The 24,560-nt window shown below is 30.1% G+C and overlaps 4 protein-coding genes across 4 annotated transcripts in view; 2 read left to right on the top strand and 2 right to left on the bottom strand.

Annotated features, from left to right (window-relative positions):
- Window positions 1-9,865, bottom strand: part of jvl (javelin-like) — a 276,629-nt gene extending 266,764 nt beyond the window's left edge. Inside the window, exon 1 of the mRNA XM_017901253.1 lies at window positions 9,302-9,865. Within this exon, the coding sequence (XP_017756742.1) occupies window positions 9,302-9,346 (45 nt within the window). The 5' untranslated portion in view covers window positions 9,347-9,865. The remainder of the gene's footprint in view (window positions 1-9,301) is intronic.
- A 735-nt stretch (window positions 9,866-10,600) lies between these two features.
- LOC108548341 (uncharacterized) lies at window positions 10,601-11,278 on the bottom strand. The gene has a single exon (XM_017901226.1). It carries the CDS (start codon window positions 11,276-11,278, stop codon window positions 10,601-10,603), a length of 678 nt encoding a protein of 225 aa, XP_017756715.1.
- A 1,276-nt stretch (window positions 11,279-12,554) lies between these two features.
- eff (ubiquitin-conjugating enzyme E2 eff) lies at window positions 12,555-16,355 on the top strand. Its single transcript, XM_017901254.1, has 7 exons — window positions 12,555-12,598; window positions 12,677-12,890; window positions 14,293-14,356; window positions 14,662-14,693; window positions 15,282-15,359; window positions 15,439-15,544; window positions 15,653-16,355. The coding sequence occupies exons 2-7, from the start codon at window positions 12,867-12,869 to the stop codon at window positions 15,790-15,792; spliced, it is 444 nt and encodes a 147-aa protein (XP_017756743.1). The 5' UTR covers window positions 12,555-12,598; window positions 12,677-12,866; the 3' UTR covers window positions 15,793-16,355.
- A 3,833-nt stretch (window positions 16,356-20,188) lies between these two features.
- Window positions 20,189-24,560, top strand: part of LOC108548343 (progestin and adipoQ receptor family member 3) — a 10,206-nt gene continuing 5,834 nt past the window's right edge. Inside the window, exons 1-2 of the mRNA XM_017901228.1 lie at window positions 20,189-20,450; window positions 22,887-23,055. Of these exons, the coding sequence (XP_017756717.1) occupies window positions 22,915-23,055 (141 nt within the window). The 5' untranslated portion in view covers window positions 20,189-20,450; window positions 22,887-22,914. The remainder of the gene's footprint in view (window positions 20,451-22,886; window positions 23,056-24,560) is intronic.

The following is a 24,560-nucleotide window of genomic DNA, read 5'->3' as shown; positions in this document are numbered from 1 at the left end:
AATAAAAGAAGCACAGATGAAAAGTAATGAAGAATAAACTAGACAAGTTTCTTACTCAAGTCTGGCTTAGGTAAATTAATTTTTTCAAGAATTGTCAGGAAAATGAATAAAAAATTAAAATAGTGATTTCGTTAAGGAGAAAGGAAAAGAAAAATATAAGAATACATGTTTTTAATAAAGAATGAACAAATCAAGTAACTTCTTTACATGATTTTCTGGATAAATCAATTGGAAAATTACCAATAACTTCTTCAAAGTATCTCCCCCATAAATTAATTCATCTAAGAATCATTGGAAAAATACCTTTATAAGATTAAACTAAACAGCAATTTTATTAAAAGAAAAAGAATATATAATATCTTTATCTGTTTCAAATAGACAAAAAATAAAATTTCTAAAAATTCCAGTCCCTCTTTGGATAAATTGATTTGTCCAAAAATTATTAATATCGTATTAAACACAATTCTTATCAAAGAAAAGAGAAGAAAAATATTGACAAAAATTTGATTCTTCAATAGAAAAGCATATGGTATAGTAGATTTTTGATTTTGAACTAACACCTACTCCACTGTCTTCTGTCAATGTGTGTACCCTTTCGTTACAAGAGGCATATTAACCCTAAACCTACCAGGGTCCAAATGTTAGTTTTTAAATTTTTAATTAAAAACTTCAACGTTGTCACTTTGGTCACTTTGTCACCGCGATTTTTCCTTTGATATAGGTACAATGGATTTTTCAATATCTCCTCGCGTTCCATTCTTTTTAAAGCTTTTCTCACTTTATTTCTTTGTCTACCGGTCATTTGACCGGTCACGGTAGGTTTAGTATTAAAATTCCTCGAGACTGGAAAGGGGCGAATACTTGGTGGAAACGAGATTCATGTCATTCTGTCTCCTTATAGAACTTGTAATGAAATTCTTACATGCAGTTCATACCGCCCATGTATGTTCCTGTTTTTTGATCGTCGAGGTGTGATGAAAGCAGAGAGAGACAAGAAGCTGAACATATTGATCAGCAGTGTGTTTCATGAGTTAAATTAAACAAAAAATTATTATTATTATTATCGTTATTATTATTATTATTTCACGTGAATCTTTATTATTTACCAAAAATAAAAATTATTTAATATAGCAATGTTAACATTCTAAATTCATATGGTGTTTTAAATCGATCTAACGAATTAAAATGACTGTCTATTTTGATTTCTGAATTAGGATAATAGCTAAGTGTCAGTAGCCTGAGTTAACTAATAGCTAATTATTAACTTTTACAAAACAATATGTTCTTGTAAATTTATGATAGCAATGTTAACATTCTAAATTCATATGGTGTTTTAAATCGATCTAACGAATTAAAATGACTGTCTATTTTGATTTCTGAATTAGGATAATAGCTAAGTGTTAGTAGCCCGAGTTAACTAATAGTTAATTATTAACTTTTATAAAACAATATGTTCTTGTAAATTTATGATAGCAATGTTAACATTCTAAATTCATATGGTGTTTTAAATCGATCTAACGAATTAAAATGACTGTATTTTGATTTCTGAATTAAGATAATAGCTAAGTGTTAGTAGCCTGAGTTAACTAATAGCTAATTATTAACTTTTACAAAAAACTATGTTCTTGTAAATTTATGATATTATGGTATGTGCTTCCTAGTGTCTATTAGTCTAAATTTCTAGTGCCTAAATCTAGTGAAATAATTATTTACTATTTATTTTAATTACCAGGTAAAATAATGCTCGTTTACTACGAAATTATGTAAAAAAAAATACCTTTTCTTCCCAAGCTGTCTGTTTTTTCACTAGTCTCTATGAATTGCAAATATAATTCGCATAAACCTCAAGAGAACGAAGCTTTGATATAATTATATATCCTCGATTCGTTTTACAATCTTGAATGGCGTTAGAGAATACGTAAAATGGGGAATGTTCACACTATAATAAACATTCGTTCATAACAACAAACACCTAGTACGAAAAGTGTGAAAACCCTTAACAGGGTTAATGCGAAATAATTAAAAAGAAAAGAAAAAATTCGTCGATTATAAATATTATAAATATACATTTTATATATAAATATGTATATTTAATATTTAATATATCGTCGATTTTATTACGTTGCTAAAAGCGAACTATATAACTTCATATAGCGAATACTATCTCAATTATTTATAACATTTCATAATTCTAAAAAAACCGATTTGTAATTATATACACGCGTATGTATGTACGTAATTCGCGATTAGACTTCTCGAAACGTCGAAACCTTGAAAGCTCTCGAAACTCGAGTAGGGAAAAACATAAAATCGTGGAATAAAGAATGGTTCGCAGCGTGCCTCGAATGTTCGATGCACGTGTGTACCCAGGATATTCGATATGTTTCGCGAATTTTCGCTGATTGGTTCTCAAAGATACAGAGAGAAATTGGCGAATCGATCGTGAACCTCTAACTCCAGGTCGAGTGCATGCGATTTGTACAGCTCGACGTAACATTTTCAATTTTATTTTCCAATTACGTATTGGAAAATTGTTTACTGATATTATTGATTATTAATTATTCATATTAGTATCGAAATATTAATTATAGCGTTATTAGTATTATAGTATTATACTTGCAGTATTATTAAAAGTACTGTGCACTAATAATACTAAAATATTACACGTAATATATGAGATAATACTATAATGTAGTGTTATTAATATTATTTATTACTATAGTATTATAGTTGCACTATAATTAAAAATAGCATATGCTAATAATACTAAAATATTACATGTAGTATATAATATAATACTATCATATAGTGCTATTAGTATTATTTTTGCAATATTTACTACTATAGTATTACACTTGGAGTATAATTAAAAGTAGTATATACTAATAATACTATACTATAGCATTATTATACTATGACAATACTATATTGCAGTATTATCAATATTACAGTATTATTTGCAATATTATTTATGGCACATGATACAATACTATTAGTGTTAAAAGCAGTATATACTAATAATACAATATTCCAGCATTACTAGTATTATAATACTACTTTTTGCACTATTAGTATTATAATATTATAGTTGCACTATAATTAAAAGTAGCATATACCAATAATAGTAAAATATTACATGTAGTTTATAATATAATACTATGATGTAGTGTTATTAGTATTATTTACAATATTTACTACTATAGTATTATACTTGCAGTATAATTAAGAGTAGTATATACTAATAACACTATACTATAGCATTATTATACTATGACAATGCTACATTGTAGTATTATCAATATTATAGTATTACTTGCAATATTATTTGTCGCACATACTACAATACTATTAGTATTAAAAGTAGTATATACTAATAATACAATATTAGTATAATATTATTAGTATTATAATACTACTTATAGCACTAGTAGTATTATAGTATTACACACAGTATTATTGGCATTATACTACTATTCATTGCATAACACTATAGTAATCCACTACTATCAATACTACGAATAGTATTATTCACATTACTATTTTCTTTCAAACAGTGTTCCACAATAATATCGTTTAACAACCGTGCAACAAAATATTCTTCCCACAAAATAAATCACAACTTCCGAGTCTCGAAAGCAGTTTCAAGATTCGCAAAATTTCGAGAAATTGCAAATCTTCGAGAATTCCGAATTCCAGTTCCAAAATCAAATCCCAAGCCTCGTCCAATCACGACGGACTCTCCATTTCATTCCCCGTACCATTCGCGAAGACACGATACTCTCTGTGGTACATCGATTAAGGGACAACTGGGTTTACCCTAACTGCGAAGACAAAGCCTCCCGGAACTCCAGAATGTTGCCGGCCATGCTGGATTCGCGGTTCGCCACGTTCACAAAAATCCCATTCGTGGTCATCGCTTCGGTGGTATTCACGGAGTTTGGTATCATTCGGACAGGTTCGGTTCGAGCTATCACCGTGATTGCCGGGTATTCGTCTGGAAGGAAGCCGGACTAAATTTCGTGACGCATCGATCGATGAATATTGCATTACTGCATTTCCATGCTGCCAACAAGTCTTGCGAGAAAAATGAAAAAAGGGAACCTTCGAAAGAACATTTTTGTGTTTAGGAATAATTTGCAAATGACACTGGCAAAAATGCGTTTGAGTAATTTATTCGAAGGTATTTTTTCTCTTTTTTGTTTTTCTTTTTTGCTTTTTAGGTTTGTTATTCTGAAGAAAATAAATAAACCTCTTATACGAAATATTTTGGAAAATATTTTTAACCTTTTGCACTCGACGATTTTTTGACTTAAGAAGAGTAGGCGTTTCAAAGATTTTTTGCTATACAAAAATGACGATATTTTTTTGAGTAGTAAATAAGAAATCGTATAATAATTAACGCGTAGAATTATTTGATTTTGGATACCTTTCATATCGTTACATTATCTTAAACTTGATATATTAATTAATATCGATCTTCGAAATTTTATTAAATGGCGACTGAAGGGTGCCTCTCGAGTGCAAAAGGTTAACTCCCAAAGTTATTTTGATTAGAGACCTTTAGAAATATAGGATACATAGGAAGGAAATATATTATAATAATAAATTAGGATAATAAGTTTTTAATTATCTTGATTATTATTATGATAAAATATAACGATTCTAATATGGTAAATAATAATTTGCGTTTAAATTAAATGTTATAAATGCACGGTATGATTGATACGTTTGTACGTTTGTGGTAGGCTATTCGGCATATTGCATAATTTCGTGAATCATGCGGAATTTGTTCGATAACTTTCATTGCACGTTCAATTTCACGTAGAGCGTTATCTATGTTCCACCCGGATGCCAATTCGTTGATAAACTTCCAATAAAAAAAATTATTTATCTTTTAATCGACGATTCGTTTTCGGAAAAATTTCATTGCACAATCAAATTCGAAGCTTCGTTTTCGAAAAAATTTCATTGCACAATCAAACTTCGATAACTCGAATTTCAACGAGAGAAATAAAATTTTCGAATAAAAGAGAAACGGTAGAAATAAAGCTGTTTTAAAATTGAACCCGAATATCTGGTAAATATTTATTATTTTATTATTATTATTTACTGTTATTTGTTTCGTTAATTTAAGCTGAAATAAGTTTATATTGTTACATCAAAATATTTCCAATATACTATTATTATATACAATATCTGAATTAATATTTAAATTAAAAAATTGATTTATATTTATAATCTACCAATATTCAAAATTATAAAATTGTCAATACTTTTGACGTAAATATTATGCAAATGTCGATTTATGATTTATATTAAGCTAATATAGCATAACATAAATTATATTATAATATAAATATTAAATATTCATCAAATATATTTATTCAATTTTATCATTTATCCATTAACAAAAATAAAATATACAAAATCATCTATTAAAAGGGCCCACGACCGAAATTCGATCATACCAAAAACGTACAAACGCGGATGAAAGTGTGAAAAGGATGAGAAAAAAAACAAAGTATGAATCATTAAAAAAACACTCCATCAAATGACTGATAGATAAGAAAAAGAAGGAAGAATTTAAAAAAAAAAATTGAAATAAGAGGAAATATCGGAAAATTAATTGAATGTACATTGAAAGGTTAATACATTGAAATGTTAACACGTCAACTGCCATTGTAGTGATCAATCACCAACGATACTAATTTTTCAAATTTATATTTGTTTTATTTCATTCGTTTTCTGAAGTGAAAATTTGAACAACGTAAATAAATAAAAAATATTAATAATTTACGCTATTTCTTTTTTTCTATCATATTTTTTCATAATTCATCGATTATATCCTAAGAATAATAAGTTAGGTTAGGTTGGACGCCACCTGAGCGCACCAAATAAAAAGTGCGTGGCAGTCAACGCGTTAAGCAGAAATATTTCAATAGCGAAATCGATAAACCCGCATGAGAGCGACCACCGCGCCCCCTAGCCCCATAATCAATGAAGAGTACTTGTGTCGGCGCTGGGGCTCGTGGTGGACGTCGAAGGTCCTTCAGGATCGTGCCCCGCGAAATAATTCGAGGGGTCACCCCGGGTCTCGTACCACCTCGTTTCCAGCACATGGTTCTCCAACCAGTCGACCGAATCCCCATCTTCCGGTATAGATTGTTCGTTAATCGTCGACACTGACAAATTGCAGCTCGTCAACAGTTTTGTACAAACAGGTACGAAGAACGTGGTAGCTACCGATATTTTACTTTTCGAACACAATCGAAAGCGATACACGTATGCACTGTCGAGTAAGAGTATCAATTTTGAAATGACAACACGTAACCACAGTTTCGTGTAATCATATTGCGAAATTTTGCACGTGAAATTTGTAAATTGTTCATATATTAAATGATCGTCGAAAATATGCAAGATTGGTAAAAAATAATATTTGACAGTATGATCTATGAAAAATGATAAATAAGTATCACTTATGTATCATCTCACTTTAAATAATTCAATGAAATATATCATAATTACGTAGATATAAATAGCAAACAGATTCATTCTATAAGTAATATTTCTTATTTAATCCCTTTTGAATTTCGCGGGTAAAATGAAACATTGGATAAAATAAAATGGAAGTTAAAATGGAAATTATTTTCCCATCTGAAAATACCGTAACTAATAAAAGCAATAACCGAATATATTTTGTGTCAAAATCTCAAAATTATTTTTCAAAAAAGAAATGAAAAAATGATCAAAAAAATGAAATACAGATCTAAAATACAAAGAGTAATAAATTACTTATTAAATACCAAATAAATACGTACTTATAAATACCCTATTTATTATAGGTTATATTATAGAGTATACTAGGCATACTATATACCCTATTTAATTTAATTAATTAATTAATTAATTAATTAATAAATAGTATATACTCTATTTAAAATTACATGTATAAGAAATACACATAGAATATTTACGTATTTATTTTGTATTTAATAAGTAATCTGATGAGACACCATTTTCCATGCATAAGCAAAAAAAACTAACACGTTATAATCAAACGATAAGGAAGTTTTCTGTTTAATTATCTAAACCTAAAAGAGAAATCACACTTCGTTGTCCATGGAAGATAAACTCTTCACGGTATACTTAGGTTAATGTCCTCAGGATAACAATTTACCACTTGAGACTTCTAGCATCGCGCGGTTCAACATGCTTTCCGTGATTTCAGTCACGTCGGAGGAGCCACTGATCGCTTCCCTCTCAGACCCGGGCCTCCCTCTGGTTCTCGATCTCATCAAACGTTTCAGGTAATAACCGACATTCGGTAGCTTCCGTCTGATCTGTTCGTTATGATCGCTAAACGAGGTTTCGTTCAAAAGCAAGACGAAATATCGCGACACGTGTAACTTTCAAATTGTTAAACAAATACAAGTGCCTGAAAACACTTTGTTTACACGAAATCGGAATTAAACTCGGAAAACAGAAGTTGATCAACAATCGTCGGAATTGTTAACATATTGATCCCACGTGACGGTTTATTTGCAATGTTTTTTGATTGCGAAAATTTGTATGGTTACTACCTTAGGTAAATACATTGGAATATCACTTTTCCAAATTTGCTGCTTTTTTAGATTTAAAAGTATTTTTTTTAATTTCAAATAAAATAAAATGAATTTAAAAGTAAATTTCGTGTACTTTATATCAAAATGGCACCTTGTTTCCAGTTGGACAAATAAATATTAATAAAAGTACATAAATCAATTATTATATTATAGTATATTCAATTTTTGGAATTTGCCACCACTATTAAATATTGCAAATTTAAGAAAGAGTAATAAATCTAGAAATAATAGAGATATAATATACATTTAATAAATTTACTCATGAATCTAAACGATATTTATTATTTATATATCTCTAAAATTTGGAGAGATGGTAATAAATAAAAAATTGCACTGTTGAAAATGTTCTTCAAATTTTTCAAATCCTAATAGGACCTATTGTTCCAGAAATGTAACTTTATAAAAATTGTATTAAATGCATTCTTGCAGAAAAAATATGGAATATTAATTAAACCATCTAGTGATAAAAATAACCAAATAAATAACATTTTGTTATTAATGATAATAAACAATGCTCTAAATGATAAATAAATCATTACCTTCTGATTTTATAAAATTGTTCTTCAAACTTCAAATTTGTTTAAATTAATACCACTTTATATAAAGCAACAAATTCAAAAATGATACTCAATATATGATAATAAACCATACATAATACGAAATGATAAAAAATACAAAAAAATGTAAATTAAAATTTATTTTAAAATAACGATGCTCCACTTTGAAGTAATTAAATTAATATATCGTAATAAGTACGATAATAAGTAAATTACGATCTAATAAGATTGAATTATAATCGGAAAATTACAAATTTGTAAAAAACTTAAATTTAGGACACTTATTAAAAATAAAGAAAATATTAGTGTATCTAATTTTCCTAATACCAAACGTCAAAGTTAAAATCTCACCTTCCTGGTTATGTTGCTCGCAACAAATTTTTTTACACGCCTAACATTAGTACCTTGTATGTTGTTCACCACAGAAGCATTACTTTCCGATACATTTTCCGACGAGGACTCACTACTCATAGCGAAAGTCAAAAAAATCCACGAGAAGATGCACGAAAACTAGGCGTGGGCCTTGGGTTACTTGTCAATTTTCACATCGTGGAATTTGACATTACCCGTCGGCTTTTATCGACCGTCGCTTTTTCATTGACACCACCTTCATTGTTTTTCTCCACTGGTATTGTGAGTTTCACATTGATATAACAATCGGAGAATTGTCGTATTACGAAACACCATTTGATTCACTTTAAAAAACAAATAACCAAGAAGAATCGTGACAAATCGAGTTATACATATTATACCCAAGCAATACAGTATATAAATGCTTCGTTTGAATTTCACGTAATGAATGCTGTTCGTACCAAACAAGTGTTGATAATACTGTCGAGAAATTACATTCGTTACTACTTGTATCAAAAATATATCAAAAACAATTTTGATAATTGATTTGATGGAATTATTTTCAACGACCAACTTTTAAATCTAAATTTAACTTTAAATTTATAGAATACGTATAGAAGAAAGAAAACAACTGTCTAAAGGTTTGAGAAAAAAATTAATAATTTGGAATCCTCGTTGAGAAGATATGGCGATGCAGGAAGCACTGATTATCAGACATACTCGTATCAACGTTCGACTATTGCAAAAAATGACAAGCAACAATTCACTTACCTGATAAGTGTAAGGTGTACAAGGAACGTAAAATTCTCTGCTCATAATAATCGAAGCTCGGAACAGTTGTAAAATCCAGCTGACGAATCTTGGGCAAGTGTCAAAATGCCGGTGGCGCCATCTTGAACTCGTCTGGAGTCGAGGTCGTCAAGCTGTCACGAGGAAAAATTCTCGATTTCTCCCAAGTTTGAGTGCCATGCTTGAGTTTCCTTCATAAAAATTAAATCACGTTAGTTTAATCAAGCTTGTACACCTCGTTCAAACTCCGAAACGTTACGAGGTACTCAAACACATCCGTTGTCAAATCACAGTACAAGTCACCAACACACAACACTTTTTACGCTGCTATTAGGATGAGTGATCCATCGAATTAATCACAATGCTCTTGATTGGACGGTATCGTTATAAATGCTTACAAAGTCAAATGATAAACGCTTGTTCACTGTTCAAGACTTCTCACGGTACGTTTATACGATGAAAATTATGGCACTATACCATCTTACTACGCCATTTTCATGTGCAGTTTTCAACAACGACACGAACAATCGACCGTTCGCGTCCACTGGCAAGTGCCGACTGCCGCCAATCACGAACACCAAGCGAATAATAATCATGGCGATGCAATGTTTCGATACACTAGCGCCATCAAGTAATTCATTTGAATCGCAACTTGACTTCTGTTGATAATGTAGGCAGAGACAAATTTTTGTACTTTTATTTTCAGTTTTATATATACGTTACTACTCACTTATTAATGTAAGTAAAACGACAAAAAGTACAAACATATTTGATAAGAATATTATTTTTATTCTGTATCGATACAGTATTTCCGTGTCGTAGCATAAACCGCGCGTCAAGCGACTTCGATCAGTTAAAAATAAACTCAATGAAAAAGATTCTGGACGACCTTGTAGTTGTAAGGACTTGCGCAATCTGATACTTTTTTATATTGTATGTTTATAAATTTCTAAATACGGGATAGTTCGTAGCAGGAAAACCGTTTCTTTAGCTTATCAATATAAAACTGTGTTAACTCAGCTATAAAAACGAGCAATTACTTTATATAATTTTTTGAAAAGTATTTAAATCAAATTAACATATTTACCATTCGTAGGAACGGGAAAAAGATTTTATTCTATTCTTAAAAACTGCACATCGTAAAGCATAAAAATTTTCACTGAAATTAATAAACAAATGTTAAATATTTAGATACGTAATATAACCTTAAATAAATATATCAAAATATTAAAGAAAATTACTTTTGTGAATTTATATCGCATTTTATCATAAATTTATAAGTTATTTACAAGTTGTATAGTGAGTTCTGCGTGCAACATTAACACAATATTTAAAATCATTTTTTGCTATCGAACGAGGTGGATACTTTGAGGAAGGATGCTTCTTTTTTTGTGATTCAATCACAATATTTCGTGGTACTAAAATGTCATTCCATGGAATCTCAACATCGTCAGTAACACAAGCCTCTTCCTGCACTGGTTGTATATCTATTGGTTTTTCGAGTACAAGATCATTCCACGGAATTTCCAACGTAGAATCACAACTGTCAGGATGATCCTGTTTTGATGGAACCGTTTCAGTAATGATTAAATCTTTCCATGGTAGACTCATAGTTCCCATAGATTCCTTTTCTGCTGGTTCTTTTCCACCGTCTTTATCATCCATTTGTCCATTACGATCACTCAGTGGAGTAAGTGAAACTTCTTGACGAATTTTCATGCCGGCTGCTGGTAACACAATATCCTTCCATGGCATTTCGATCTTTGAATCACAGGGAATAGATATAGCTGAAAACTCATTTCGTAAGTCTCTTAAATATGGTTCATGCCACATTTCCTCCTCCGGTTTATATACGAATGTTTGTCTTTTCCTTTTGCATTGATCTTTCTTTCGTTGCTGCCAATACAATTCTTGTTTAAGGCAATAACAACCTGGTATTTTTCTTCTATCATTAGCCATAACAAAAGTATACTATGAAATGATAGTTTATGTTCGATAATATTAAAATATAAATTTATGTTTCAATATAACTTGTTAATTTTTTGACTGTATCTAACCTAATATCATAATTGGAATAAACGTATTTGTTTTGTTTTTCCATATATAATGTTGTTAATATAGAATCATATAATGTAGTTAAAAAATATTTTCATAGAACTAGTCATGTGATATTTAAGGTGAATACATATAAGATGTGTAATTCATGTAATAGTAATGCATTTTTTCTTTCTTACATTTCTTTCTTATTTTAAATTAATGATTCCAAAACACGTATCTCATTATTTTAGGTTAGTTACTGGATACGTGCCTTAAAGAAATGAAACAATGCAATATGACAACCGCATAGAAGGTATTTCAAAATTATTTTATCATTGTTAAATTAATGCGAATACTTAATACAAATATACACAGTATATACTAGTGTTAGTCGTTATTCAAATATATATTTATTAATAAAATTTCATTCATTATACAAATTCAGTACCTTATTCGTTTATTTATTATTTGATATGTATTCCTTATTTCTTTATTTATTATTCAATTTCAATTCCTTATTTCATTTAAATGAAAAGAAACAGATACTGATCGTATTTTATACATTACATATGTATATATACTTTGGTGAAAGTATCTTAAAATAACGATTTACAATAATGTTTTGTCAAGAGAATTTCATAAAAGTATAACATAATTAATTTTCTATTTAATTTTTCTTTCCATGATAGGTTATGATGTATATATTGAATCAGGACGCAGAATTGACATATCTCGCTAAATGAATGAGTGTAAAAAAAGTGTTCATAAAATTCAACATGTCGATACCTTTTTCAGCTCCCACTAAAAAACTTCTTTTGCTATTATAAATTATTTACATCTATTATATTTATAATGACATGTTCAAATAAAGAATGACTCTTAAATAAAATGAAAACAATATTTATAAAAAGAAAACTTATTCGACTTTTTTTATTTAAAAATGTCGAATAATAACAAAAACTTAATGGATACATGCACTTTATTAGTCATCAACAAATAGCAACTAATTAATTTGTTCATTATACATAACAAATCAAATTTATTCGTTATTCGAAATAACTTTTGTTTAATACTGGTATATACCGTACATTTGAGCAGAATTCATTTAATCTCGCGCATTGGCCAATCATTTGTACCTTTCATCACGACATCTACCGAGAAATGATAGTATAGTGTTAAAAATCCACTAGTTGCCGATAAAAGGAAATCCGTGCAGTCTCTGGCTTAATTTCACAATAAAAGGTATAAAAGAAAACATAAGAATATTATTTTCTCTCCAAAAGATCCTATTATAAAATTTATTTGTTAAAATAATTGTAGCCGCAATTAAGAATACTTCGCTTTAATATGAAGGAGAAGGTGCTGAAATAACTCACGAACATTGGTTTGACCAACGCGGTAAGGCTACGTTTAGAAGGCAGCCATCTTGCAATCCCTAATCAAAGATCTTCGGCTAGCGGCTATCGCTGTCTGGTTTTCAGCCGGTTAATATCAACACACAGTTCAACAAATGGCTTTAAAACGAATTAATAAGGTACGTGAATGATCAGAGGTGTTCGTATTGTACAAAGACAGTCGGGTGTTGATGTGATGTGTGTCGAATGCAGTTGAACGCCCTTAACGATTTTGCAGTGAAGCAATGTGAGCCAGCATTGAAAATCATGTTGGCTTTTCCCCTTTTTTTGCATTCTTCGATTGTGCTTTGATTTACTTGCGTACGCGTTTATGTCGACATAGTGCATTACGCACGTTTGCACAGTGCCACTTTGTGCCAGTGGACGTAGGTACGGTGACAGTGAAAATCTAAAAAAATTTTAAGTGGCTAACCGATAAATTGCCGGAAGTAACGTAAAACCGTGCATTACATACATCTATGTATACATATATGTATACCCATGTATACATATATGCATGAAGCTATAGATAACTTAGAAATTACGAAAATTTCATTAGTGCATTCATAGTCCATTTGTGGATAGAAATAGCATTAAGCATTGTCTATGTGACCATCATTTATTTGTTTCATAGTTTAATGTAATTTTTACCATGTGACTGTAGCTCACAATATTAAGATGAAGTGAATCATTTAGAATTGATATACTTTTTCATGAATCATATCAATGATTTGACATATTAGTTATTATATTTCTCAACAAATCATCATTTGAAGCAGAATGACAAAAGTCTCGGAAGATGCAGATATATTGCTCTTGAAATAATTATGCAAAATATAAAGTCACTTTTCTTTTTAGCTTCGATTCTACAATCATATTCTTAATACAACGTAATAAGTATCATAAATGTTTTAACTTATATTCATATTTGATTGTGTCATGTTTATTTGTCATATAACTTTCATTTGATCTAATTTGTTTAATCACTATAAATTTGTTATTTGAAATTAGTTGTATTGCAACATGGACATTAATTTTCTTTTAATTTAATCTACCTTCGACATTATAGTGTTTTTAAATGAGCATCTCATATACAAATGGTTTGAACTAAACTTTTAATGTATACAATATAAATGATGGAATTTTATGTATTTATGGATATGTATGTTATATATATAAATGTAAAATTTATTCATTTTATATTGGTAATATATTCTTATTATATATATATATATATATGAAAGAATGTTCTAGAAGATTTTGTTTACACATTTCACATGTTCTATACATCTGCAGATACATAGAGCTTAAAGCTTCAAATTTTATTATGCAATGCATGAAAAGAATATATTATTGATACATTTCATTGTACTGAAAAAAAAACTATTTACTTTTAAAATAATATCTTTAAATATAGAAGTATATAATAACATCTTTGAAGAAACTACATGTGAAATATAAATTATTCAATAAAATTTATGTTTCTAAATATATTCTTGAAATAATATTTTATTTATATTATTGAAACCTCTTCATGTTCAGGAACTTCAGGACCTTGGTAGAGATCCACCTGCACAATGCTCCGCTGGTCCTGTAGGAGACGATTGTAAGTGTTTTGAAATTATATCTGCATTTGACTCCCTATATATTCCTACATAATTAATAAATCATAATTGCCTTCATCATTATTATTAAAGTTACAATACTTGATGATATATACATTAATTATTTTTTATAAAAGAAATTTAAGTTATTAAATAATAAGTAAAGGTATTGAATAAATATTTAATAATTTTTATTAATTTTTACAATTGCAGCCTTTTGGCATAATTTATTCTTTAGTTTTATGGCGATCAATTATGATTTATGGTAAAGTATGATGTTTACATTTAATTGTGTACTTGCTTTCAGTATTCCATTGGCAAGCAACTATTATGGGACCAGTAAGTATATAATGATTTTAATACTCGTATTTAAATTGAGTGAATTAATATTTATCAACTTAAGAGTGCATAGTTAGAAATATTAATGTACATGTAAATATAATTTATGAGAATTATTTTCAAATATCTTCGCTTTCACTATGATATTTAAAGGTAATTGCCAAATAATGAAATTTATATTGTGCTATTTATGACTAATAATTCCATTTAAAAGTATATAACCCAATGCATGTAATATTTTATATAATATTTCAACAAGATTTTACAAATCACGTTTAATTCTATTAAATCATATAATGCTATTATAATGTAAAATTTATGTAATGTCATCAGCATTTGTTTTTCATTTGCTGTAATTATATTTATTATTTTCTATTAATATTAATATTGCAAACTAATTCTCTATTAAACACTACTAAATGTTAAATATAGTTTAAATAACATTATTCTTTTATATGTTTTTTGTATACGTATATATATACATTATGAAAGTTAAATCTTTCATTAGAAATGTTAAAAAATATCATTATGTACAAACTAATCAAAATTAAATAATATCATATAATCAGATGTATACATCATTTTCAGCCTGACAGTCCATACCAAGGAGGAGTATTTTTCCTTACAATTCATTTTCCCACAGATTATCCATTCAAACCACCTAAGGTATATTATTTTACTTCTTTAATGTTACTTTGTTGTATAATTTGCAAGTGTTATATTAATTTTATATATGTGCATACAGGTTGCTTTTACAACCAGAATTTATCATCCAAATATCAACAGTAATGGAAGTATTTGTTTGGATATTTTAAGATCGCAATGGTCCCCAGCACTTACCATATCAAAGGGTGTGTACAAATGTTCAAATATGAGATCGGAAAAATGAGCATAGAATTGAATTTCTATAAAATGAAAAGTTTTAATATAGTTTTTAAGAGAGAAACTTTTTTTTTCAGTGTTACTATCAATATGCTCTTTGCTCTGCGATCCAAATCCAGATGATCCTTTGGTACCAGAGATAGCAAGGTTATATAAAACTGACAGGGAGAAGTACAATGAATTGGCACGTGAATGGACGCGCAAGTATGCCATGTGATGCGCCAATCTCCGTTGACTTCAACATCTAAAAACCACCAACAAGCAGCCCCAGCCTATTGCCACTTATGCATCAGCACCGATTGAAATTAGCTATGGCTCGTCTACTTTAAAATTTAAGCGAGTACTCGGGCTCGAAGAATTCTCAGACAAACGTGATCAATCTGACGTTCCCTTCGTCCCGAGAGGCCTGCGAATATTGAGACGTTGTCACAATGGCAATTGAGGCAATTTGAAAGGTGGTCACATAACATTATATATATATATAAATCAGGAAAAAAAAAAAGAAACATGTCCGCTTTGATTTTCATAAATAAAAATGGAAGTAAAATATAGGAGAGTGAAAGTAGGATTTGTATTTCAATTTAATAGTTTAATTTCTAATTATTGTGCTTATAATATCGTAATATTATATACCTACTTTCTCAGTGAAATGAAAACCTTGAACTGACAGCACACCGATTGTTAGTTTTAACGCAAGTGAGCAATGTTTGCCCGTCCCTTGGAACGATGCGGTCACTTTTTTGTAAGACTGGGCTATATATAAATACTACTGAAACTATACCTGTATGTTTTGTTCAATTATTAAAATTCCTTACCTATCTAACAAATTCTACGAGTAACTCAAAATTTATAGTTTGGTTCCTGTGTGTGTGTAGTAATTTAATTATGAATATCGTTAATCGATAAATTGGTTGGACTATGCACCTTAATACTTTAACGTACACAAAATAATAAAAAGTTTTGGTGACTTAACTGACCGCGACATAAGTACCTGCCGCTCTTGGCCCCGTGCGATTCTAATATCAATCAAAATCATTCATAACTTCGTATGACGTAAATTTGACGTCGTTTGACTTTATTTACATATGAAAAATGTAGTCATCGTTGTCACTATTTATCGATAAATGATGAGAGCGAAATACATTTTGTTTGAATTCTTACGTAAAACGCGTTATAAAATAGATAAATAATGTTTCAATGAGCCCTAGAGCTAAACAATGGATTTATAAAATCCTTTGAATTCATTTTATAATAGTGCGTCACTATATTATCAATAAAGTCATGCGTCGTACCTTGCGAATTAAAAATTCGCCCGTCGCTATGTTTTACTCGAATCAATGCGTTTATTATTGTTTTGCGTGTAAATTTTTCTTTAAACGATAATTTTTTATTATTATTTAGTATTTGTCTTAAGTTTCCTTTTCATCCACAATATAAATACGTACCTTCACGCCCTACTATTGTATTACAAACTCTTGTACCATGAGAGCAAAATGACCGTTAATTAGATCTTAGTTTCCTCAAATATCACAATTTGTTTCCAATTGTTACACATTTTTCAATGTATTGTGGCTGCAAAGGATTACAGTGAGATTTCAAATTGTTCCCCACATCTATTTAACGGAATTTTTACAAAATGAAAAGACATGTTGTCATCGCGCCAACATGTTGTTTGTCATTAGTTTGTTCAGACTAATCTAGAAACAATGCACCTCTCGTCGGTGCTAGCAGTGTTTCGGCTTCTAATCCTAGATAACGAATACAATCCGAAATATCGTAAAGATGATCACTTAATTAGAAAGTAAGTAAACGATTTTGTCTTGCGAACGGTGTAAAGTGCGTTAACGAGCATGTTTTGAATGTAATCGGTGCTTAAAATATGGCAAGCTCACGGAGCAAGTACGAAGCCTAGAAAAGACAAATCGATTAGTATGTAATATGGTATATCACTTGTTAATGTCGATTTTGTCTTATACGAACGTGTACTGCTGTAATTTAATTACAAGTAAATGCGCGGCAAATCAGGTATTTAAATATTTGCCTCGAAAGTGGATCATTGTTCATCTCTGTTAGAAGGAAAACTACTCATGTGTAATTAATTATTATTATCACATCTCATGTGTAATTATTATTATACATATTATAATTAATTATTATTATTTTAGCATTAGCCCTTTATATAATAAATTTCACATGATGATAAGGTATATCCATTCCAATCACTTATAACCACGACCAGCAGCGATAAACAAATATCTTGATATTCTTCTTCTCTTATGAATTCAATGTAGCTTTAAATTTTGTATCCCTATCTTTTCTTTGAATATTTTACACATGTAAAATCTGCAAGATGTGCTTTAATCTAATCTAGAAACGTAACATAGACAGTTTAATTTTCCAAATCAAATTTTCATTTTTGTAAAAAATTGTAATTATTGACACATTTTGGTGTTTGATTTTAAAAATTCTAGAGTAAAAAGAAATTAAAAAGTAAAATTGGCGTAACTAATTGGTCCAAAGTTTTACAATCGTACACAATGTGTAACGAACTTGAGATAAACGAAGAACCTTCATATAATTGTAGCTAGAAGTACATGTTTGAACCAGCAGATGTCTTTGTCAGACTTTCACAAAGGATGGACGCCTCTCATATCTGCTGTAAAATCTTTAGATATGATGAAAAAACAGTAGAACGGTGAAAGTGGCAATGCTTTCCCCCTTTTGCTCTGACTGCTCTTGACCGCTGTAAGCCTATTTTACCGCGGTGTTAGCAGAAACCTGCTGAAGAAGCATAGTTAGTGATGGAGATAAGCCTATCTTTGACCAATCAACAAAGTTCAAGTCTCTTGGAAAAAATTGAATAGAAACAAAGATCTAGCTAAAATTCATCTGAAACTTTTGTTCTTCGAATTAATAAGATTGATTAAGAGTTTTTATTAAGACGAATGATATTAATATAAACGATTATAAGAAATTTCAAATTAGCTGTCAATTGTCACTATTAAATAACACATTATCGATGTAGATAATATAATTAATAATATCAAATCTATACCAGTAATAATTAATAATAACTGAACGTTTACTAAAATGGTTTTAAATTTGTAAAACATAAATTCGCTTTTGCGAATTAATTACACTGTTCGCTATTCTCACATTAGAAAATTAAATATCAATTAGGTTAAAATTTATTCCTATAACGATTTTTAAACATGTAATATAATTTAGTTGTTTACAAAAAAGCACATAATGGATGCTACGGTAATTTTTGTAAAAATTTATAGAAAACTAAAAACTTCGTATGAATATGTAGTAATTGGTATCATATTTATAGCAAAAATGTATGCATTATTAAAATTTAAGGCTTAAATAAAGAAATCATTAAATTACGACAATATATCCGTTGTAAAATGAAATTTTTGTTTGAAACTTCTTCAAATCACATTATATTACGTTTATTTGTGCTATACATCTTTTTAATACATATAAATTGTAAGATTATAGATTGAAAATGCTTAATTTCGTTATAAATTAAGTCGAATAATAATCGAAATTGTGATGCTTTCTAACGTCTATTAAAGCATAACATTTATAAAATCCATCATTTTCTTAATAATTAATCTTTTCCTTCTGTAGAAAATAAAGGACATCTTATACGCACATATGTAGGCCACCAATAGTAGTCTGACCTACTTATGGTATTTAAGCCAATAAAAAACATTTTTCTCGATATTTGTAAAGTTTTAAATATAATGTATTAATCACTATACATAAATGCTAATTAAAATGACCAAGCTTAATAATTGAACAATTTTATATTATAGTAACAATACACTTAGCATTTTCATAAAATCTGGAAAATGTTCTTTTTATCTTAAATCGTATAATAAGGAGAATAGAAAGTTTGAGAAAACGAACTTGTACGTAGACCGATAATATTCATAAGTGTTCTATTAAAACGGTGTTAACAGATTTGAATCTGTTGCTAACCGGTTTTTATCCCTTCAAAACTATTTAATCCAAAAATATTCTTAGAAAATTATTCTTAACCTCATTATTCAGCAACATATACCTTCCTATCACTGGTATAATTTTATTTGTATCATTAAATTATACTTACATAAATAATTTTGATATATCATTTAAATATAAAAAATATGTATATAAACAACGAAGTAATAGCAATTAAAAATCATGTGCATTTTCGAAACGTAGAAATAAATAATCTTAAAAAAGGAAAAGATGATTTAATAACAAATATTAATATTAATCAATGAAATATTTAATATTCTCATAATTACATAAAGTATAATACTTTAATACTCGTTGTTAATCCTTTACTTCTTTACTTAACTTTCGTTACAATGCATATTCTAAGAAAAACATTAAACTCAAGGAAAGTTAATAACCCATCGGAGTATACCTGAATCATAACTGCAATAATAACAAGCAAAATAACTTCCAACTTCTTACGAAGCACGACCACAATACTGCCAACCACAGTGAGTAAAGGTAAACGAACGTATAAGCATAAGAACAAAGGACTAAGACTCGCATGAAGACCGGGTATAATAAAAACTCGAGCCCATCGCTAGTCCGTAGTACGAGAACGTGTTTCGATCTATCGAGCGGCGCTTTGGACCGTCTGGTTACGGTGCGGTTTATTCAGTGTCAGTGCTGCTCTCGGCATGCTCGGCGATCGGTGGATAAGGTGATTTGCTCGTGGATACACGACCGTCGGAAGAATGTGCCGATAGATCGACGACCGACTGACTTCCTGCATCCGCCGCGACCTTTTCAAAACGCTGATTGCGATCGCTCGATAAACGCGTATCGCGAGAGCCTCGCGAGCAGACGACACGTCGCAGCCAAGTGGTATGTAGCATTAAAAGTAACACTAGTCGGATACGTTGTTCGAGATTATTGTCCGGGCTTAACAAAGGGGAACGTTTTAAATCATTGTAAAGTGGTATATTACACTGGAATTGCAATTAGCGTACGTATTCGACGCAGTGTCGCATTCACTTGTCGAGAATACGCTTTGTGTTTACGAACAAACGCACGTATTCAGCCAGTGTCTGATTCTTGACTGAAAGTCTTCATTAACAAATTACATTGTGTTACAAGACCAAGCATAACATGACAACGTAAACGAATCATATTTTCTACGTCTACGTGTCCGTTGCCAGCTTTTCAAACAAAACGATAACTTTGCCGCTAAGTAATAATGAACACTGGGACTATTTGTTGTATTAGTAAACGGCCATAAATATTGCCGAGTGTGTTATGTTACATGACCTTCCTTAAATATTTTCCTCTACTTCTGAAATATTTAAAATATGAGTTTCTTCTTTTACCTTGTCAAATTACCTTATACATTAATTTTATATGCACGAATGTCGCTGTGAACAAAGAAAAGGAAGTTATAGCTTACGTATAGTTTAAGATTTGTAATTTTCTTATATACATATGTTAATTTTGAATAAATTTTAACGTACATTACTATGTGGACTAAAAAGTGAAACCGATGTGAACATAGTAATAAGAATTATTTTACATTTTGCATAATTTTTTTATTACGTAAAGAGGAAAATATTTCTCAATATTAATAGGAATGTGTAATGTCAAATTGATTATCTATGGAATTACTTAGGTTCAATTAATTTAGGAAATCAGAAAGTTAAATAAGTCGACTGTATAAAATTATTTATATTTTTGAAGTATTTCATTTTTAGATATTTATATGTTCAACACTGTACGCGTACTTTGCACTTTAAAACACTAAATTTAATTCATATATCGTATTAAATTTACTTATCAAATATCGTACATCGTGTTATCGAATTTGATAATATAGGATAAAATAAACAATAGAGGAAACATTTTCTAAAGAAATTATTAAAGTACAAAAAAATTAAACAAGTACTGTAAATGATTGTCTTGTTAACGTGAATATTAACCCCATAACCCTGTCGATCTTGGAGAAAATAATTACCGACTATGGCTAATACAAAACGGAAGCACAGAAGTATTACAGGTTCCCTAGAGTGCCTTCAACTTTCTCGTAGATTAAATGCGAAAGATTGTTCGGGTGCACGAGAGAGAGTGAACATATATCTTGTAAACACGTGAAATGGCCAGACCATCGTAAAATACTGCTTTGCGAACGGGTTTTGGAAGGTTACGACGAAAAGAATCGTTTGCGTCGAACAAAAAGTCTAGTGGTATCATATTCCTTTCTATGTACAATGTATGCATTCACTGGTAATGTCCGAGTGAAAAGCCGAGACTTTAGAAATGTATCTCATTTGCTACAGTTTGTAATTTTCTCATTATGTTGTTTCCATCCGACGTTTAGCAAGTTACGTCTAGATGGCACGGATTTCTAGTTCCACCCATAATTCCGTGCAAGAAAGAGCGAACTTTTACGATATCTTTTTATCGACATCTGGTGTCGGTTCTACAGAATTTATTTCTTGCAAGGGATTCGCGTGCAAAAAGGATAGTCGCGTGCACGAGACTTCCTTCGATGAGAAGGTTCAAAAACATCTCGAAAGCGGTCGTTGCGGTAGAAATGCTGCTGCAGTGCTAGTTGATATAAAGCACACAGAGATTGTTGAAGCTAACAAAGAAGAAGTTGAAAATCATGAGTGGATGAATACGAATGAATGCAATGAAACTCGAATGCATTAACGAGGATAATGAAATAAACGTTATATTTTGATTGTGCTTTTATTCGATTTAAGAATTTCTTTAGCAGTACACTATTCAATTGGCCATTTCTTTATGCTTACATTTTAATTACGTAATAGCGTTAAGAAAAGTGGAAGTGTATAGTGTAATTTCGTATTCGGTGTGTTGGAAATGCGTGTTTGTTATTTTCGAAATTGATATGTTAGGTAACATCAAAATAACCAAGGGAACATTTCAAGTTGTATTATATAGGTTATTTACACATTATACGTAATATATCGTTGTTTTGTATCGGTAGTCCGAAATATATTAAATTAGAAGTTTATTAATAGTTGTTAGGAATCTTCATTGGTCTACTCTGTTTATTGATTATGTTTCAATAACACATAGATATCTTTCGGAATAAACAAAAAAACAGTGACGCAATAAGCTAGTATTTAGGTCTTAGAAATTATGTAAATAACATTAAAGAGAAAAATAACTTGTAATTGACACATATATTGATTCTCTGACGATAATTAAAACGAATGTGTGCGGTTCTATACAACTGTGGGTATACATAAATTATAAATTAACATATTCTAAGATCTTATGAATATATTTCTCGTTTGTTTACAGACTTAAAGATATCTGAATCTCTTTGATTATGAAGTTACTAGCAGGCGTGGAAGAAGTAAATGACCAAAGCGAGAAGCAATCGAACGCTGATGAATCCCACAACAACAATCATGAAAAGCAACCGAAAACTGACGTTACGCAAGAGACTATCAAATTGCTTACGGGCGAGGTAAATCAACGTTGTTTGATACCATAATAATAGTCATTATGTATATATATACACATTACATATTATTATGTATAATATATATTATTGCATGCATTTTTATATTCATTATAGATTATTACATATAACATGTATTATTATATTTTGAATTATTATTTTGAGTAATAGAATATTTGATAATAGAATGACCATCGAAACGAAAACAACCGAGATTTTTTGTAAAAAAGAGCATCGCGCGTGCACGCTTGCGTATTCTAACCACAACTTTCACTTTGACCAGTTCAGTAATTACTCTTAGATCACACGGTGGCGCGATCTGCAATTGTGCTATGTCCGGTATGCTCCATTTGTTTGACGTTTAAAACTTCGACTTTGCAAAACGTCGATATGCATTTATGAGCATGTAGGTTGTTCACCGACGTATTCGCCGGTCTTCTTCACTTGTTATTCCACGTCTACCAAGGCCAGTGATAAATTTCTAACGGAGGTAACCAACCATCGAGGAATATCAACATTCTGACAAATGATTGTTTCTCCTATACGGTTCAGAGATGTCGCCCAAAAATAAAAGCGGTTTTTTCAGAATGAAAGAAAGCAATTGAAATTTTCTCATCAGAGGAAACTCATAGAATTTAATACCGATATTATTACCGTTATATCGATACCGTGGGAAACATAATGAAGGTGTTATCGTATTATCGTAATTAATACACACATGAAAATTATCCATTTTGAGGAAGGAAAGTTTCGATCGCCACCTTGTTATTACTAGATGCCAGTTATTATGACAAGGAAAAGGAAACAAAAATAAGAACGAAATATCAATTCTATATCGACTGGTGGTGATTGTAACATATTGATTGTGGGAACTGGTCATTATTGTCAAGGTTTGGTACTGTTTCAACGTTTCGAGACACGTTGTAATTATCGTAATAAACAGACTCGAAGACACGCATAGCTATGACTGTCATGGACAGAGGAAGTAGCAGTGTCTGTACTATGTAGCGCTGGAGATGGTATACCGAAGTGAAAAATCGATTTCGCTAGTGAAAGATACAGAAAAGGTGTAGAAGAAAGCACACAGTATAAACTTGACACACTGAGATGAAAGGCAAGTCCCGTTGCGGCCTACTTTTACAGCTTTCGTATCTCGAGATAGCGAATGAATCTTCGTAGCTACATCCTGAAATCATCTATGCGATGTAATTACGGTGGAAGCGTGCAGCAGGCTGTCTAAATGGTCTGATTGGACATTTACAAACAAACAGTTCAGAGAGAAACTCATTTTGCTGAATTTCTAAATTGATGAAAAAGTTTCGGTATTTCGCCATGGCTTCGGTCTGACATTTGGTCGGACATTATTGGTTACTCATGGTTCCATTCTATATGTATATGTATATACAATATTTACATGTATATATATATAATAACTATAATGAATATATATAATATATTATACTAGTACATATTAATATACAATATATATATACATAATAGTCATTATGTAT

Source organism: Eufriesea mexicana, unplaced genomic scaffold, assembly GCF_001483705.2.
Source record: "Eufriesea mexicana isolate 0111107269 unplaced genomic scaffold, ASM148370v2 scaffold1556, whole genome shotgun sequence".
Classification (NCBI taxonomy): Eukaryota; Metazoa; Arthropoda; class Insecta; order Hymenoptera; family Apidae; genus Eufriesea; species Eufriesea mexicana.
Note: the sequence above shows the minus strand (reverse complement) of the source record. Positions and strands in the feature narration are given on the sequence as shown.

Bases quoted from the DNA above. Each gene is read 5' to 3' on its own strand.
- LOC108548341 (XM_017901226.1), bottom strand. From the start codon at position 11,278: ATGGCTAATGATAGAAGAAAAATACCAGGTTGTTATTGCCTTAAACAA.
- eff (XM_017901254.1), top strand. From the start codon at position 12,867: ATGGCTTTAAAACGAATTAATAAG. The intron at 12,891-14,292 runs GTACGTGAATGA...CTTCATGTTCAG, and splicing joins CTTTAAAACGAATTAATAAG to GAACTTCAGGACCTTGGTAG. The intron at 14,357-14,661 runs GTAAGTGTTTTG...ACTTGCTTTCAG, and splicing joins TGGTCCTGTAGGAGACGATT to TATTCCATTGGCAAGCAACT.